Raw genomic sequence first — 15,472 nt, 5'->3', positions numbered from 1 at the left:
GCGGAGAGAGAAAATCATGAGATGGTGAAACTGAAAAATGTCCCTTATATTGAGAGCTAAATGGCCCTATACCAAGGGTGGAGACCAGTGGCAGTCGGTGCAGTTTAAGATGAGGGAAGACAATACATCTTTTATGAGAATGGCTCATTTCTATTACAGCATATAATTCATATTCCATTCACCCAGCTCAATGTAACATCAATAGGTTTTGGCTACTACATAACTCACATTTTCCCTGTACCCATCATGAGGTTGTAACAACCTAGCCTATGAATGAAAGTTCATAACGTAGTTTGAGAGAAATTTTTGTAATCAAAGTGACAGTGACATTGAGTACCGCCTTGCACACTCTTCCTTGCATCTAGTGGATTTAGGATGTAATTATTAGCCCAACAGTTGCAAACAACAGTTTCAAATGCAGGTAGTATGTTAATCCCCATTTCATTCCATGTAAGAAAAGTTTTTTTAACAGAATCGGCGGAATTAATACATCCTTGATCACACACAAACATTTCACTTTCATAGCAGCCAAATACAAAAAGCATGACCATTTGTTTGTTGTATAATTCCATCTCGCATATAAGAGCTCTCCTCTTCTCACCTTTTCCTCTTATTTGTGGACTTCAGTGTACAACACATCTGTCTGTGACCAGGTGAAAAAAACTTTCCAAGCCAAACCTTCATATCATAACTGCTAACCGCTAAGCACAGCCTACATCGCTGTCAACCTATTAGCAAGCGTCATTGTCAACTTAGTAACTAGAACTAAGGCGTTAATAAACCCGCTACAATCATGCAGTAAAGTATAGTCTGCAAGCAGTTTAGCAGTTACAACAGCAGACCCCTGTGGCGATACATTCATAAAACCAAAAGCTTACCTTGACTTGGAAGAGTTCCAGTGTTGGATAGCCATAGCCAGGTAGATATCATAGGGTGCCTCTCTGTGTGATCCATTTTTTCAAGAGGCTAGACTAGCTAGCTGCATTCACTAGCTACGTGAATGTGAAAAAAAATACAACAAAATATAACTAGCTCTCTCTATTGGTTCTTCGTTTTTTAAGAAATGTAACTATTATCTTTCTCTCTCTTTGAGTCAACTTCTCACCATATTTTATGCACTGCAGTGTTAGCTAGATGTAGCTTATGCTTTCAGTACCAGATTCATTCTCTGATCCTTTGATTGGGTGGACATGTCAGTTCATGTTGGAAGAGCTCTGATAGGTTGGAGGACGTCCTCAGGAAGTTGTCATAATTACTGTGTAAGTTCATGGAAAGGGGTGAGAACCATGAGCTTCCTAGGTTTTGTATTAAAGTCAATGTACCTAGAGTATGGAAACTAGCTACCCTACAGTGCTGTTGAGACTACTATAGACCTTCCTTGCAAAACAGTATTTGAATGAATTATTTGGTGACGTAAATATATTTAGTATAGTTTAATATTAAAAGGATAACTTTGTTTCATTATTTAAATGATGAAATTCACTGAGGATGTTCCAACCGTTCGTCCTCCACTGGTGGAGAACTTCGGTCATGACTGGCCACAGGCCCCTCATGTTGTACAATTCCAGTTCTTCTACACACTCAAGTTCATCATGTTGGAAAGAGAAGACCAAGATTAGTTCAATATTTGAATTATGAATCTTGTGCTTATCCTTAAAATAGTCTTTGCGCACTCATACGAACTTGCTATCTCATCAGTGGTCCACTAACCAGTAAGTTAAATGCTCTGTATGAATCCAGCTCAACACACAATGCCATTGTGAGGTTGCAATTCGCATCTCTTCTTTTTACTCAGAGCAGAGCGCTGGAAAAGGCTTGTTTACATTTATTGAAATCCCATTTGTTCATTTTTCCATCTGCCAACTATCCACCTGTGAAACTAGATTCTAACCCTGGCTGAAGGGGTAGGGGCTTAGACGTCTACCCATTGCTGTTGTTTCCCGCCCATAAAACCGCTGAAGGGCCTCACAGCCCAACGCAGATCGTTACATTGTAAAGCACAGTGACAGAGCGGCACATAACATTAGCATTGAGAAGCTAAATGTGTCATAGAGAAATTAAACAAAACATTTCCCTTCCAATAAAATAAATAAAATTGTTGCTAAACCAGTGGAGGGGAAGTTACACGTGAGGGGAAAATACACTGTATTCCACACAGGAAACACAATTAATGATAGATATGTAATTAGCAACTCCAATGGTTTAAAATGTAAACACTGCAGCTACTCCCCAATGGATCACAGAGCAGGGTTAGAAGGGTCGCTATCGGTAGAGGAACAGAAAACATCAGGATCTCAGATGCAAATGACAAAATGTAAACAGAAAATTAACATTTTGGGGAAAGGAGCAATGTCAAGGAAAAATATGAAATGACAGGTGAGAACGTGTTGTGTACATGAATAACATGCACATCTACAGTAAACACAGGAGGAAAAACAAAAGGACACACATAAAAATACACATTGCAAGCTGAAAAAAAAACATCTCAGGATTTATTGAGAAAATATTTGCTTTCCCAGTTCTGGTTACAAGGTAGAGCTATAACAGTGTAAGAGAGAGACTACTCCATGACTGAGTGAGCCGTATATTGAGCCCCCCATATCAAACACAGTGTGGGGGAACTGCAGCCCATTGTTTGGGAAAAATGTTCAAACATTTAAATTAGCTAGGAACATATCTGAAAGTAAACCATAACGGACGTGTAAATGAAATTCATCCAAAACGGAAGAAAATTATTGCGATATCCTTATCAACCATCCCTAATTCTTATAATTCTCAAAAACTCTTCGACCATTCCTCCCTCCCCTCTCTATTTCTTTGGTTCTTGGTACTGGTGGTGCAGCTTCAATACATCTTCCTGGGAGACTCTGGTCCAGCCCTCACTGTGGACGTGGTATAGGTTGACCTGTCCTCCGCTGTAGGCATCTCGGTATGTGGCCTGGTAGATAGCCCTGCGGCCCAGCTCACACGCCTCTTCCACAGAAAGATCCTGTCTCAGCCCGCTGTCCACCACACCGTACGCATACATGGACCCAGAGCCCACTGCAAACAGGTCCCCGCACACACGGTTCCCCTCCGAGTCCACGTAGTACAACCCTGAGGAAGCAGAGACAGGAATCAGTCTATACCATCTGACATTCAGGGAGGGGTAGGAGGAGAGCAAGGTAAAGTGGGTTAATTTAAGGTAAAGTAGGTTAAAATATATATTTTTTTTTCCCACTGCTAGTCTAAAAAAATTCTCGGCCGACCTACGGCCTGTCCACTTAATGGGGTCAGCCCTAGTGTGTAGCCTACACCTCAATTTCCCTGACACAGTTCAACACAGACTGACGGACGTCAGTCTATGTACATTCATACGTGTGTGTGTGTGTGTGTGTGTGTGTGTGTGTATATATACACATACACACACACACACACACACTATATATATATATATATATATATATATATATATATATATATATATATATATATATATATATATATATATATATATATATATACACACTGCTCAAAAAAATAAAGGGAACACTTAAACAACACAATGTAACTCCAAGTCAATCACACTTCTGTGAAATCAAACTGTCCACTTAGGAAGCAACACTGATTGACAATAAATTTCACATGCTGTTGTGCAAATGGAATAGACAACAGGTGGAAATTATAGGCAATTAGCAAGACATCCCCAATAAAGGAGTGGTTCTGCAGGTGGTGACCACAGACCACTTCTCAGTTCCTATGCTTCCTGGCTGATGTTTTGGTCACTTTTGAATGCTGGCGGTGCTTTCACTCTAGTGGTAGCATGAGACGGAGTCTACAACCCACACAAGTGGCTCAGGTAGTGCAGCTCATCCAGGATGGCACATCAATGCGAGCTGTGGCAAGGTTTGCTGTGTCTGTCAGCGTAGTGTACAGAGCATGGAGGTGCTACCAGGAGACAGGCCAGTACATGAGGAGACGTGGAGGAGGCTGTAGGAGGGCAACAACCCAGCAGCAGGACCGCTACCTCCGCCTTTGTGCAAGGAGGGGCACTGCCAGAGCCCTGCAAAATGACCTCCAGCAGGCCACAAATGTGCATGTGTCTGCTCAAACGGTCAGAAACAGACTCCATGAGGGTGGTATGAGGGCCCGATGTCCACAGGTGGGGGTTGTGCTTACAGCCCAACACCGTGCAGGACGTTTGGCATTTGCCAGAGAACACCAAGATTGGCAAATTCGCCACTGGCGCCCTGTGCTCTTCACAGATGAAAGCAGGTTCACACTGAGCACGTGACAGATGTGACAGAGTCTGGAGACGCCGTGGAGAACGTTCTGCTGCCTGCAACATCCTCCAGCATGACCGGTTTGGCGGTGGGTCAGTCATGGTGTGGGGTGGCATTTCTTTGGGGGGGCCGCACAGCCCTCCATGTGCTCGCCAGAGGTAGCCTGACTGCCATTAGGTACCGAGATGAGATCCTCAGACCCCTTGTGAGACCATATGCTGGTGCGGTTGGCCCTGGGTTCCTCCTAATGCTGGAGTGTGTCAGCAGTTCCTGCAAGAGGAAGATATTGATGCTATGGACTGGCCCGCCCGTTCCCCAGACCTGAATCCAATTGAGCATGTCCCAGATGCCACGTTGCACCACAGACTGTCCAGGAGCACAGACTCATCAGGAGCATGCCCAGGCGTTGTAGGGAGGTCATACAGGCACGTGGAGGCCACACACACTACTGAGCCTCATTTTGACTTGTTTTAAGGACATTACATCAAAGTTGGATCAGCCTGTAGTGTGGTTTTCCACTTTAAATTTTGAGTGTGACTCCAAATCCAGACCTCCATGGGTTGATAAATTAGATTTCCATTGATCATTTGTGTGATTTTGTTGTCAGCACATTCAACTATGTAAAGAAAAAAGTAATTAATATTTTAGTGTTCCCTTAATTTTTTTGAGCATATATATATATATATATATATATATATATATACACACACACACACACACACACACACACACACACACCCCCAATTCGGAAAGTATTCAGGCTCCTTGAGTTTTTCTACATGGTAACATTACAGCCGTACTCTAAAATGTATTAAATATTTTTTTTTACCCTCAAATCAAATCTAACTACACACAATATCCCATAATAACAAAGTGAAAACAGGTTTAGAATTTGCAGACTTATAAAAAATAAATAGCTTATTTACATAAGGTCCCACAGTTGACAGCGCATGTCAGAGCAAAAACCAAGCCATGAGGTCCAAGGAATTGTTCGTAGAGCTCCGAGACAGGATTGTGTCGAGGCACAGATCTGGGGAAGGGTACCAAAACATTTCTGCTGCATTGAAGGTCCCCAAGAACACAGAGGCCTCCATCATTCTTAAATGGAAGAAGTTTGGAACCACCAAGACTCTTCCTAGAGCTGGCCGGCCTGTCAAACTGAGCAATCGGGGGAGAAGGGCCTTGGTCAGGGAAGTGTCCAAGAACCCGATGGTCACTCTGACAGAGTTCCTCTGGGGAGATGGGAAAACCTTCCAGAAGGACAATCATCTCTGCAGCACTTCACCAATCAGGTATATATGGTAGTGGCCAGATGGAAGCCACTCCTCAGTAAAAGGCACATAACAGCCTGCTTGGAATTTTCCAAAAGGCACCTAAAAGGACTCTCAGATCATAAGAAACATGTTTCTAGTCTAATGAAACCAAGAGGCCAAGCGTCAGATCTGGAGGTAACCTGGCATCATCCCTACGGTGAAGCATGGTGGTAGCAGCATCATGCTGTGGGGATGTTTTTTAGCGGCAGGGGCTAGGAGACTAGTCAGGTTCGAGGGAAAATTGAACGGCGCAAAGCGCAGAGAGATCCTTGACGAAAACCTGCTCCAGAGCACTCAAAACTTCAGACTGGGGAGAAGGTTCACTTCCAACAGGACAACGACCCTAAGCACACAGACAAGACAACGCAGGAATGGCTTTGGGACAAGTCTCTGAATGGACTCTGGCTGGGTCACTCAATGACAAACTTGAACCCAATTTATTTTGAGATATATAGACTATTATAAATTAAATGAAACTGTTCCACGAAAATGTGCACATGAAAATCATAACTTGCACGCAGATCAGTAGAAAGGGTATGATAACTTGGCACTCCAAACCGCTGGTGTAGGCTCTTACCGGCAACTTCAGGAGCATAATGGCAGAATCTGCGAAGGCCAGCAGCAGAAGAGGAGGGTCGGGAACAGGTTAGCCTACATTGATCTCGGACTCTTAGTCATTTGTTTTACTTTATTTTTAAATAACCGTGCTTAAAGCATCAGGCAAGCTCAGTAGCCCACATATAGATGATTTTTATAAAAACATAGGATGTGTCAAATATATATTTAAAAAATGCACTTTAAAAAAATGTCTACCAATCGCTTGGTTGAAAGAACAGACAACTCAGTCGACCAAGATTATAATTTTTTTTTTTTTAGTTAGGGACAGCCCTACCATCCACAAACACACTTCTCTCTCTCACACACACAAACACGTAATAGATCCAAGTGCACACACCATGCGGTGCCCTCCAGAGGGAATGTGAACAGCTGCATCCTCTCAGAGTAAACCAAGCCCAGCAGAACCTGCTGACGAGGCACATCCCGAAACACTGCCTGCCTGTCTACCCCGGGGCGCTGCTCTAGGCCTTATTGATCCCTCCCAACACACCCAAATTAACTATCGACCCATACCGGGCCAAGCAGGTGACCCGAACTCAGAGGAAAGATGGAAAAACTAAACAAAATCACAACCATATTCATATATACACACTCGCACATGCTACACTTGATAATGCAAGCACACATACACACACAAAATTCAGGCTGGTGTATTTGCAAGGATGACTTGTGAGACAGTTTAATCCCCAATGTGACACGCAGAGGGCTTGATCACAGTGACGCAGCAGCAGTGACTAGCCCCACAAGCCTGTGCTGTTCCACCAGAGAGCCAACCTACAGATGGTGAATCAGGGAGGGAAAAAGCCAGTCCCTCAACACCATCAAAACATGAACCTATGATAATTGTGAATCACACACACACACAGAGTACAGCTCCCAGGCCAGTTAAGGACAGCCTATTAGAGCAATTTCTTAAAGAAGTGTGCTTTAAGAAGTCACAATTGCTTTCAACTGGCAAATTGCACCTTCTATACGCGTCGTTTGCTCTCACTGATAATCACTAAGCTCCTGCCTATGCGCCAGGATAATTTGCCATTTTGGAGCTGCGAGTGAAGACTGAGGACTGGTTAAAAATGTAACAGAAGAGACTTTTCTAAAAGGCAGCCACTCATGCAAAGAGGCAGGGAGGAAGGAGGAGGGTGGCTCTTCAGGGCCAGGCAGGGAAAAAAGCACCAACACCTCCACATCCATAAAACACCTGGGATCTATGTAGAGAACGCAATAATGTAGATTGGGATGACGGAGGGGGAGGGAGAGTGCGTCACTGAGAAGCCGCACAGAAGATGAGGGGAGAGGGGGACGCTCATCATGGCAGAACAAAAGGGCTTAAATTCACGAGCCCACATAAACCTGCAGGAAGGCGGCGGGCTGCGAAAGGCGGAACGTTCCGGCATAGCGCCTCGCCTTCCACTCCACCAGTTAGGTGACAGGCAGTTAAGCTCTAGCTCTTTTTCATGTCAGCGCTGAGGAACATCAGAGTGACAGCCTTCAGAAGAGCAGGGGCTGGCATCAGACGGACGAGCAGAGTGTCTGTCTGTCTGAATGTGTCTGTCTCACTTAAACACATCACTGGCTCCGCTCCAAGGGAAAGGAGGCCAGGGGCTTCAAAAACAGATGCTCAGCCTCACACTCACTAGGGAACAGCAGCTTACCTATACTGTGCAGCTCCTGCTACCTGTGCAAATCCACTGACTCACTCACTTCAGGAGCCTATGTGGTTTGGTATTACAGTGCATTAACTTGGCTGTCAATGCATCATCACTAGGCAGGGTAGCCTAGTGGTTAGAGCGTTGGACTAGTAACCGGAAGGTTGCAAGTTCAAACCCCCGAGCTGACAAGGTACAAATCTGTCGTTCTGCCCCTGAACAGGCAGTTAACCCACTAGGCCGTCATTGAAAATAAGAATTTGTTCTTAACTGACTTGCCTGGTTAAATAAAGGTTAAAAAAATATATATATATAGTCTCTCTCCATTTTATGACGCTTACCTTTTAAAAGTAACTGTTAAATGTTCCCAGATTTCTTTGAAATATAATTAATAGTGAAAGTTTTCCTTCCCCCAATTTTTTTAAATTAAGTATGTTAATTGTGTTGGAATGGTGTGGGCGTACAGAATGTGTCACTAAAAATGATTCTTGCTTTTGAAGTGTTTTTTCCCCTTTAGCCACAAACAGGAGTAGAGTATGAGTCAACAACATTATTTGGATACGAGTTAACAGAATAAGAACTTTTAAAAGTGAGCTTTTCACTGGACAGTTACTTTAAGTCCACTGATCACAAAACATGAGACGATTTGTGTCCTAGAAACCAGCAACAGAACACGACAACGAGAGGTGTGCGTTAACTCACACCATCTAGCAGCCAGGCACTAAGCCTGTTCACCATATGAGAGTCATGGCATTGAATGTTATTACCAGGCACTAAGCCTGTTCACCATATGAGAGTCATGGCATTGAATGTTATTACCAGGCACTAAACCTGTTCACCATATGAGAGTCATGGCATTGAATGTTATTACCAGGCACTAAGCCTGTTCACCATATGAGAGTCATGGCATTGAATGTTATTACCAGGCACTAAGCCTGTTCACCATATGAGAGTCATGGCATTGAATGTTATTACCAGGCACTAAGCCTGTTCACCATATGAGAGTCATGGCATTGAATGTTATTACCAGGCACTAAGCCTGTTCACCATATGAGAGTCATGGCATTGAATGTTATTACCAGGCACTAAGCCTGTTCACCATATGAGAGTCATGGCATTGAATGTTATTACCAGGCACTAAGCCTGTTCAACATATGAGAGCCATGGCATTGAATATTATTACAGTCATATTAGTCAAGATCTTAACATACTTCATTAGATATATTTCTTGTGCCACTTAAGACTCTTAATCACCAGAATAACAGTGCTTGACATCATTGTAACCGCTAATGAGCTTTCTCTTAATCGAGATTGATTTAATTTAGATGACATTTACCTCTCCATTCAATCACTGGCATTGTAGCTGCTGCCATTCCTACTGCACTTATAGTGGGATCATTATTCACGCGATTTATTGCAGGATTTAATACGAGTCACCAAGGTCCCAGGCAGTCTGAAAGTCCACACATACTCCGCACTCTGTGAACAAAGCTCATCGATCAAGCAGAACCACTTTATGCATGGACCCAATTGTCCGGGCCGAGACCTTGCGTCAATCACCACGCCGGCTCTCCCTGGCCCACAGTCCCAGCCTATCAATCTCCCATCACAGCATCATGGTGCAGCCCTCTTTAAGCACACCTCATGTACTGTAAATGTAGGCTACTGGCTATTACCTCACAGCATCTAAAAACACAAGTTAAATACACAAATGTAAGCAAGTGTGACAGCAATGCCATCTAGTGGGAGACAACCAAAATGCACTCAATCCAGTACTTAGCCTACTTTCTGAACTGTGTTGGTAACTGTTGACAGCTGATGTGTTGTAAACATTTTAACAAGCAGCAGAGACAGGAGAAGTTCACTCAATCCCTGCTAACTATTGCTATTATGAACCACAAAAAATAATATATATACACACACACACACCTCACACTCTGAGCAGCTACTAACTAACATACTAACTAACATACTCTGAGCAGCTACTAACCTTTGGTATGAGTATGGGAAAACAGTTTACATAGTTGGCTAGTTCACCGGATCATAGTGTAAACAAATACAAATACATGTATGACTGGGGTTCCACTGTAACATAGCTACGTCAATTGGGGTAACACGTGTGCTCAGTGTAGGAGTTGTAATTACCTGGCCCCCTCTTGTCCCAACCACACACCATGGTGCCCATGCTGAGGCCCATGCCTTTATACTGGTACACCATATTTGCCAGAAGCTTGGAGGCAGCTGCCACAGAGATGCGCTCCTTGTTGCGAAGCTCATAGACGCGACACTGGCGGGCCAGTAGGCGCTCCCAGAAGCTGCAGTCTGCTGCACCTCCAGCCATGGTGCCCAGCAGGTACGGGTTAATCTCTATAACCTTCTTTACAGTCTGGGAGGCGATGTAGGCGCCAGCTGTGGCCCGAGAGTCCACCGCCACGATGACGCCATGTTGGAACTGTGGAATGATGACAAATGGGATTGCAGGTTAGTTAAGGAGGGCCAGCTGCTCTTGACTTGAGAAACTGGTGGCCTTACTGCCTGTCAGTTGATGGTTTATTTCTGCTACAGAGAAGTTGATCCAACACTTTTAGAAGGATACAAATTCTCATGAACAACGTTTAGGCCAGTATGTAATGTATACTTAGCAAGTAACCTTTGCCCTGGATAGGACTATGTGCAATTGAAATTACTGACAAATGCCAAGCAAATAAACTGTGGCTACTAGCTAGTATGTGACACATTTGGATAAAGCAAACTTGTAATCTAGCTGGAGAACTGTCAGTACTGTCAAGCTACTGTAGGCAGTTATTTAAATAGCTAGCTTGCAAGCTTGGCTAGCTTTGGCAATGAGCAAGCACAATTAACACGCTAACATAAGCTAGCTAGCTAACCATCAAGAAAACTGAAAAATAGACAAAGCAAGAAACTCAAGAACACGTCACCAATATAGCTAGATATAGCTGATATCAAATACAATTAATCACGGATATCATTTTAGTTAATGTGTGAGTTATTTTACATAAAAAAAGGCTTTAACTAGCCATCTTAATTTACTTTGAAAGCCAAGGTGGTAGTCCCATGGAGAAATTCTATTTTTCTCTCCGGGCCGTCCTTGTCGTCAGGGCCGAGTGAAGCTTTTATGGCGAAATTAAGTCTGTCGCCCGGTGCAGCCCCAAATCCCAAGTCGGTCTGACCGAATCGACAACCAAATGAAAAAGACCGGTCATTATTAAATGAAAAATCCGCAGACTCACTCTGCAAGACACTAGACAACGCCATCTTTGAAAGTGTTTTGGAGATCAACCGACATACACGTCTCCTTCTATGGTATTTTTGCGAATGCACAATTGGATGTGCATCCCGCCACCTACTGTACGGGATGAAAAGAGGATAACACTTCATAACTTTTGAACGGTACTAACGACTCTGGGATTTATATATACCATTCAAAAGTTTGGGGTCACTTAGAAATGTCCTTGCTTTTGAAAGAAAAACACATTTTTTTGTCCATTAAAATAACATCAAATTGATCAGAAATACAGTGTAGACATTGCTAATGTTGTAAATGACTATTGTAGCTGGAAACGGCTGATTTTTAATGGAATATCTACATAGGCATACAGAGGCCCAATATCTTGTTCTGAGAAATTAATGCTATTCCCGGAGTCGCTTCTTCACTGTTGACATTGAGACTGGTGTTTTGCGTGTACTATTTAATGAAGCTGCCAGTTGAGGACTTGTGAGGGAGGGGTCTGTTTCTCAAACTAGACACTCTAATGTACTTGTCCTCTTGCTCAGTTGCGCACTGGGGCCTCCAACTTCCTCTTTCTATTCTGATTAGGGCCCGTTTGCGCTGTTCTGTAAAGGGAGAAGAACACAGCATTGTACGAGATCTTCAGTTTCTTGGCAATTTCTCTCATGGAAAAGATTTCATTTCTCAGAACAAGAATAGACTGACGAGTTTCAGAAGAAAGGTCTCTGTTTCTGGTCATTTTGAGCCTGTAATCGAACTGATGCTCCAGATACTCAACTAGTCTAAAGAAGGACAGTTTTATTGCTTATTTAATCAGAACAACAGTTTTCAGCTGTGCTAACATAATTCCAAAAGTGTTTTCTAATGATCAATTAGCCTTTAAAATTATAAACTTGGATTAGCTAACACAGTGCACCATTGGAACACATGAGTGATAGTTGCTGATAATGGACCACTGTACGCCTATGTAGATATTCCATTTAAAAAAATCAGCCGTTTCCAGCTACAATAGTCATTTACAACATTAGCAATATCTACACTGCATTTTGGATACATTTAATGTAATTTTAATGGACAAAAAAAAAAAATGCTTTTCTTTCAAAAACAAGGACATTTCTAAGTGACCCCAAACTTTTGAACAGTAGTGTATACCTAAAATGTTATTAAATAAATCAAACAACTTTACTGTTAAAAAAATGTATAGATCTGATCCCTGCACAGGCACAAGGGGAGCCTCGGAGGGCAGGCCTTCTTCTGGCACCAGTACCCCTTGCATGTCTTCAGATGTAAAATCTTTATGTCCCAAAGACTTTCCTGCTGCAGTCACAATGTCCAGTTTTATAGACTTCGTTGAGACTTGAGTTGTACAGTTTATAAATGTGGCCAGGAACTCTACCTTTTTAACACACAGGGTATTGTTTGACTGGCAGCAAACTTTTACTACAGACTGTGGTGCATCCACTACCCTAAGTTCACTAGCATCACTTGTTTAATAAATTATTTTAATCGCCTCCGCATAGGAGATTCGATTGATCACTAACTTTTGCCAACTCAATCTCCTTCACTCCAGGAACTCGGGATCATGAACCCCACCACAATTGCAACACCGTCGTCCTTCTACACATCGTTCTTCAGTATACTCTGTCCGTCTGCACACACTTGAAACAACAATCCAGTTCTTACACTGCAGTGGTTTGGGAACGAAAGCTCTAACACTGTATCTTACATAACCAAGCTTCACATGCGTAGGTAGATGCTCTTTGTCAAAAAAAACAATAGGACCAACAGACTTTCTTCTTCTCTCCATTCACCCAGCAAGTCAGAAGCCGGGCACCAACCACACCAGGAATTCTCCTTAGGTATTCAACATGAACATCCATCGTCACCCCTGAGATTACTCTTTTGACGGGTGATCTACTCTGAAGTTCAAAGCACGAAACTTCTGTTGTCCGGATTCCTTTGAGGCCCACTGCAATCTTCCTCTGTTCTTCAGAAATACAATGAATCAAAATAAGACACCCCCCAAAAAAGTAAGCAAATCACTATCATTCGTAGACGTATCCTTCACTCCAATTTTAGACAATTTCCTTTTGTTCCAGTTTGACACTGCTGTTGTCCATTCAGGACTTTCATCTTCACCAACTTAGCTTGATGCTCTGCTCGATTCGAACTCAGCTTTCACTCCACTCCATGCCATTTTACTCCACCTCTCTGTATTTTCTCTCGCTCTACTGATCTCCTCTTCCCCACACCTAGAGTCAAGACCAAAGATGTTGCATGACTCCCGGCATCTTTCTTTTCTGTCTTCTTTGAATCGAAGACGCCAAATGTTAAGAGCGGCCACTATTGCACTGGCAGGATGCCAACCGCTGTTAAACTTAATCCAAGAAGAAATAGTATCTCACTGGCAGACTGTGGCAGCAGCTCTCATCTAATTTATTCCTTGCTTGTTGCCAACCTTTCCTCTTCATTCTCTCCCTCTCCACCCACACCCTGTATCTGCCCCACCATCTCTGCATGCATTGCCCTTACTTTCTGTAAAAAGTGGCCAGTGATTCTATTTACTTTACATTTTCCTTAAATCTACCCTAGCCCAAGAATGAACTAAAGAAGCATACAATTACTCCCTATAGTCCAAGGAACTGACATGTTCTGTTTCTAGGCGAATTGGCTCTGGCAGTCCAAACATCCAAATACTCCATCTAAGCGTGAATTAATTCTCAATTGCGGTACAGTTCTAGAAACATAAAGCCCTCTACCTTCATATCACATCAAAATAAATTCCCAAATGCTAAATATAGGCTACATTTACTGTACACTATTTTAACCGGTTTTAACAGAGTTGCCGCCAACAGTATTTTTTTGTGACAACACAATTATGGTGTCCGTCTTCCGTTTACACACAGGTGTTCGGAGACGCAGATAGCTAATTAGCAGAGGTAGTCACCTCTGTCTTCCATCTGTTTTCTGTAAACAAGAGCTGTAACATGGAAATATGGCTGATATGAAATATACGTTCCTTATGTTTCCAAAACCGTACTGCAAGCGATGAATGTTAACGTTCAGCACGAGTGTCGGGGCTCTTCATTAAACTCCCCGGGCCAAAAGATATACGTTCATGAATAGACGCTAAAGGTAATTAGCAGCTATGAATGGGCTAAATCTACCCCTACCCTCTAACCCCAACCATCCCCCTTCCCCATTTATCAATCCCTATTTCTTATCTTCCTCACTCTCTTCTTTTCCCCTCTTCAGCACCCTCTCCCTCTCTCTGTGGTACTCCTCTCTCAGATCCTCCCTGTCTCTTCGGCAATATCCTTGGGCAGTGATGTGGAAAAGGTCCACACAGTTCCCTGAATATGCATCTCTGTGTGTGGCTCTGTACACAGCTTCTCTGGCCAATGAGATAGCCTCCTCCTCATTCAGGCTCCACCGCACCTCTCCATCCAGCACTCCGTAAGCATAAGGCGAACCTGAGCCAACCGAGAAGAGCTCTCCCTGCAGCCGGGTGCCATCACTGCACACATAGAACAGCTTTGGGCCACAACGATCCCTGACAGGGGATCTTGTCAGGTCCACGTCAGTTACTGCATGTCTTGTTCTCTCACAGGCACTGTCAGTCAAGTCATCTTGACTACAAGCATCACTAGTTGACATTACTGTCTCTTCAACGGGCCGTTTTGCTGGAGAGATGCTGTCGTCTCTGCCTGATCCCATCCTATCAACTCTTTTTCCCTTGAATTCCTCCACCCTAACCTCCTCTACATCCCAGCCACAAAGAGTGGCTGCCACACACACATCAGTCCCCTTAAAGGGGTGCAGCATATGAGAGAGGAGCTTGGCAGAGCCAGTAATTGACAAGCGGCGGCCGTGGCGTAGCTGGTAAAGGCGGATCTCTCTGGCCAGGATTCTCTCCCATAGCATGCAGTCTGCACCACTGCCTGAAGTGGTGACCAGTAAATGGGAGTGGATGGGCAGGATCTTCTGGGCAGAGGGACAGGCAACAAGCCCTGAGCAGCTGGCACGTGTGTCTGCCGCTGCTATAACACCTCCTTGGAACACAAAGGCCAGGGTAGTGGTTCCATGAGACAAAGGGAATGGGCGGCGGGTGGGCGGTGATGAGGAGGTAGACAGGGAAGAAAGGGACGTGTGTCTGTTGTCACAGCGGAAAGGAACAGAGCTCTGAGGAGGAGGTATGAAAAAGCGCAGAGGGACCCCTCCATCTCTCTCAGATGATTTAAACCTTCCCCAACCAAGGATCCTTTCATCAGCCATGTCCAGGAGAGGAGTGGTATCTCCCATAGGCCCAGATAGTGAGGCAGGACTGTTCCACATGTGAGACATAGGGGTGTCCTGAAAGCCACTGACGTCTTGTAAAGCCAT

At 43.7% G+C, this 15,472-nt stretch overlaps 2 protein-coding genes across 2 annotated transcripts; both read right to left on the bottom strand.

Moving 5' to 3' along the window:
• Positions 1-2,458: 2,458 nt before the first annotated feature.
• LOC139387299 (proteasome subunit beta type-5-like) lies at positions 2,459-11,175 on the bottom strand. Its single transcript, XM_071133413.1, has 3 exons — positions 10,891-11,175; positions 9,985-10,291; positions 2,459-3,096 (listed from the first exon to the last, which is right to left on the bottom strand). The coding sequence occupies exons 1-3, from the start codon at positions 11,113-11,115 to the stop codon at positions 2,810-2,812; spliced, it is 819 nt and encodes a 272-aa protein (XP_070989514.1). The 5' UTR covers positions 11,116-11,175; the 3' UTR covers positions 2,459-2,809.
• Positions 11,176-14,302: 3,127 nt separating this feature from the next.
• On the bottom strand, positions 14,303-15,472 carry LOC139386757 (proteasome subunit beta type-11-like). Its single transcript, XM_071132570.1, has 2 exons — positions 14,766-15,472; positions 14,303-14,642 (listed from the first exon to the last, which is right to left on the bottom strand). The coding sequence occupies exons 1-2, from the start codon at positions 15,470-15,472 to the stop codon at positions 14,303-14,305; spliced, it is 1,047 nt and encodes a 348-aa protein (XP_070988671.1).

The sequence above is a fragment of the Oncorhynchus clarkii genome, chromosome 28, assembly GCF_045791955.1.
Source record: "Oncorhynchus clarkii lewisi isolate Uvic-CL-2024 chromosome 28, UVic_Ocla_1.0, whole genome shotgun sequence".
Lineage (NCBI taxonomy): Eukaryota > Metazoa > Chordata > Actinopteri > Salmoniformes > Salmonidae > Oncorhynchus > Oncorhynchus clarkii.
The sequence above is the reverse complement of the archived record's forward strand: the minus strand, read 5'-3'. Positions and strand labels throughout refer to the sequence as shown.

Bases quoted from the DNA above. Each gene is read 5' to 3' on its own strand.
- LOC139387299 (XM_071133413.1), bottom strand. From the start codon at position 11,115: ATGGCGTTGTCTAGTGTCTTGCAGAGTGAGTCTGCGGATTTTTCATTT. The intron at 10,292-10,890 runs GTAAATTAAGAT...ATCATTCCACAG, and splicing joins CTACCACCTTGGCTTTCAAA to TTCCAACATGGCGTCATCGT. The intron at 3,097-9,984 runs GTAATTACAACT...CTGCTTCCTCAG, and splicing joins TTGGGACAAGAGGGGGCCAG to GGTTGTACTACGTGGACTCG.
- LOC139386757 (XM_071132570.1), bottom strand. From the start codon at position 15,472: ATGGCTTTACAAGACGTCAGTGGCTTTCAGGACACCCCTATGTCTCAC. The intron at 14,643-14,765 runs GCCCGTTGAAGA...ATCCCCTGTCAG, and splicing joins AGCATCTCTCCAGCAAAACG to GGATCGTTGTGGCCCAAAGC.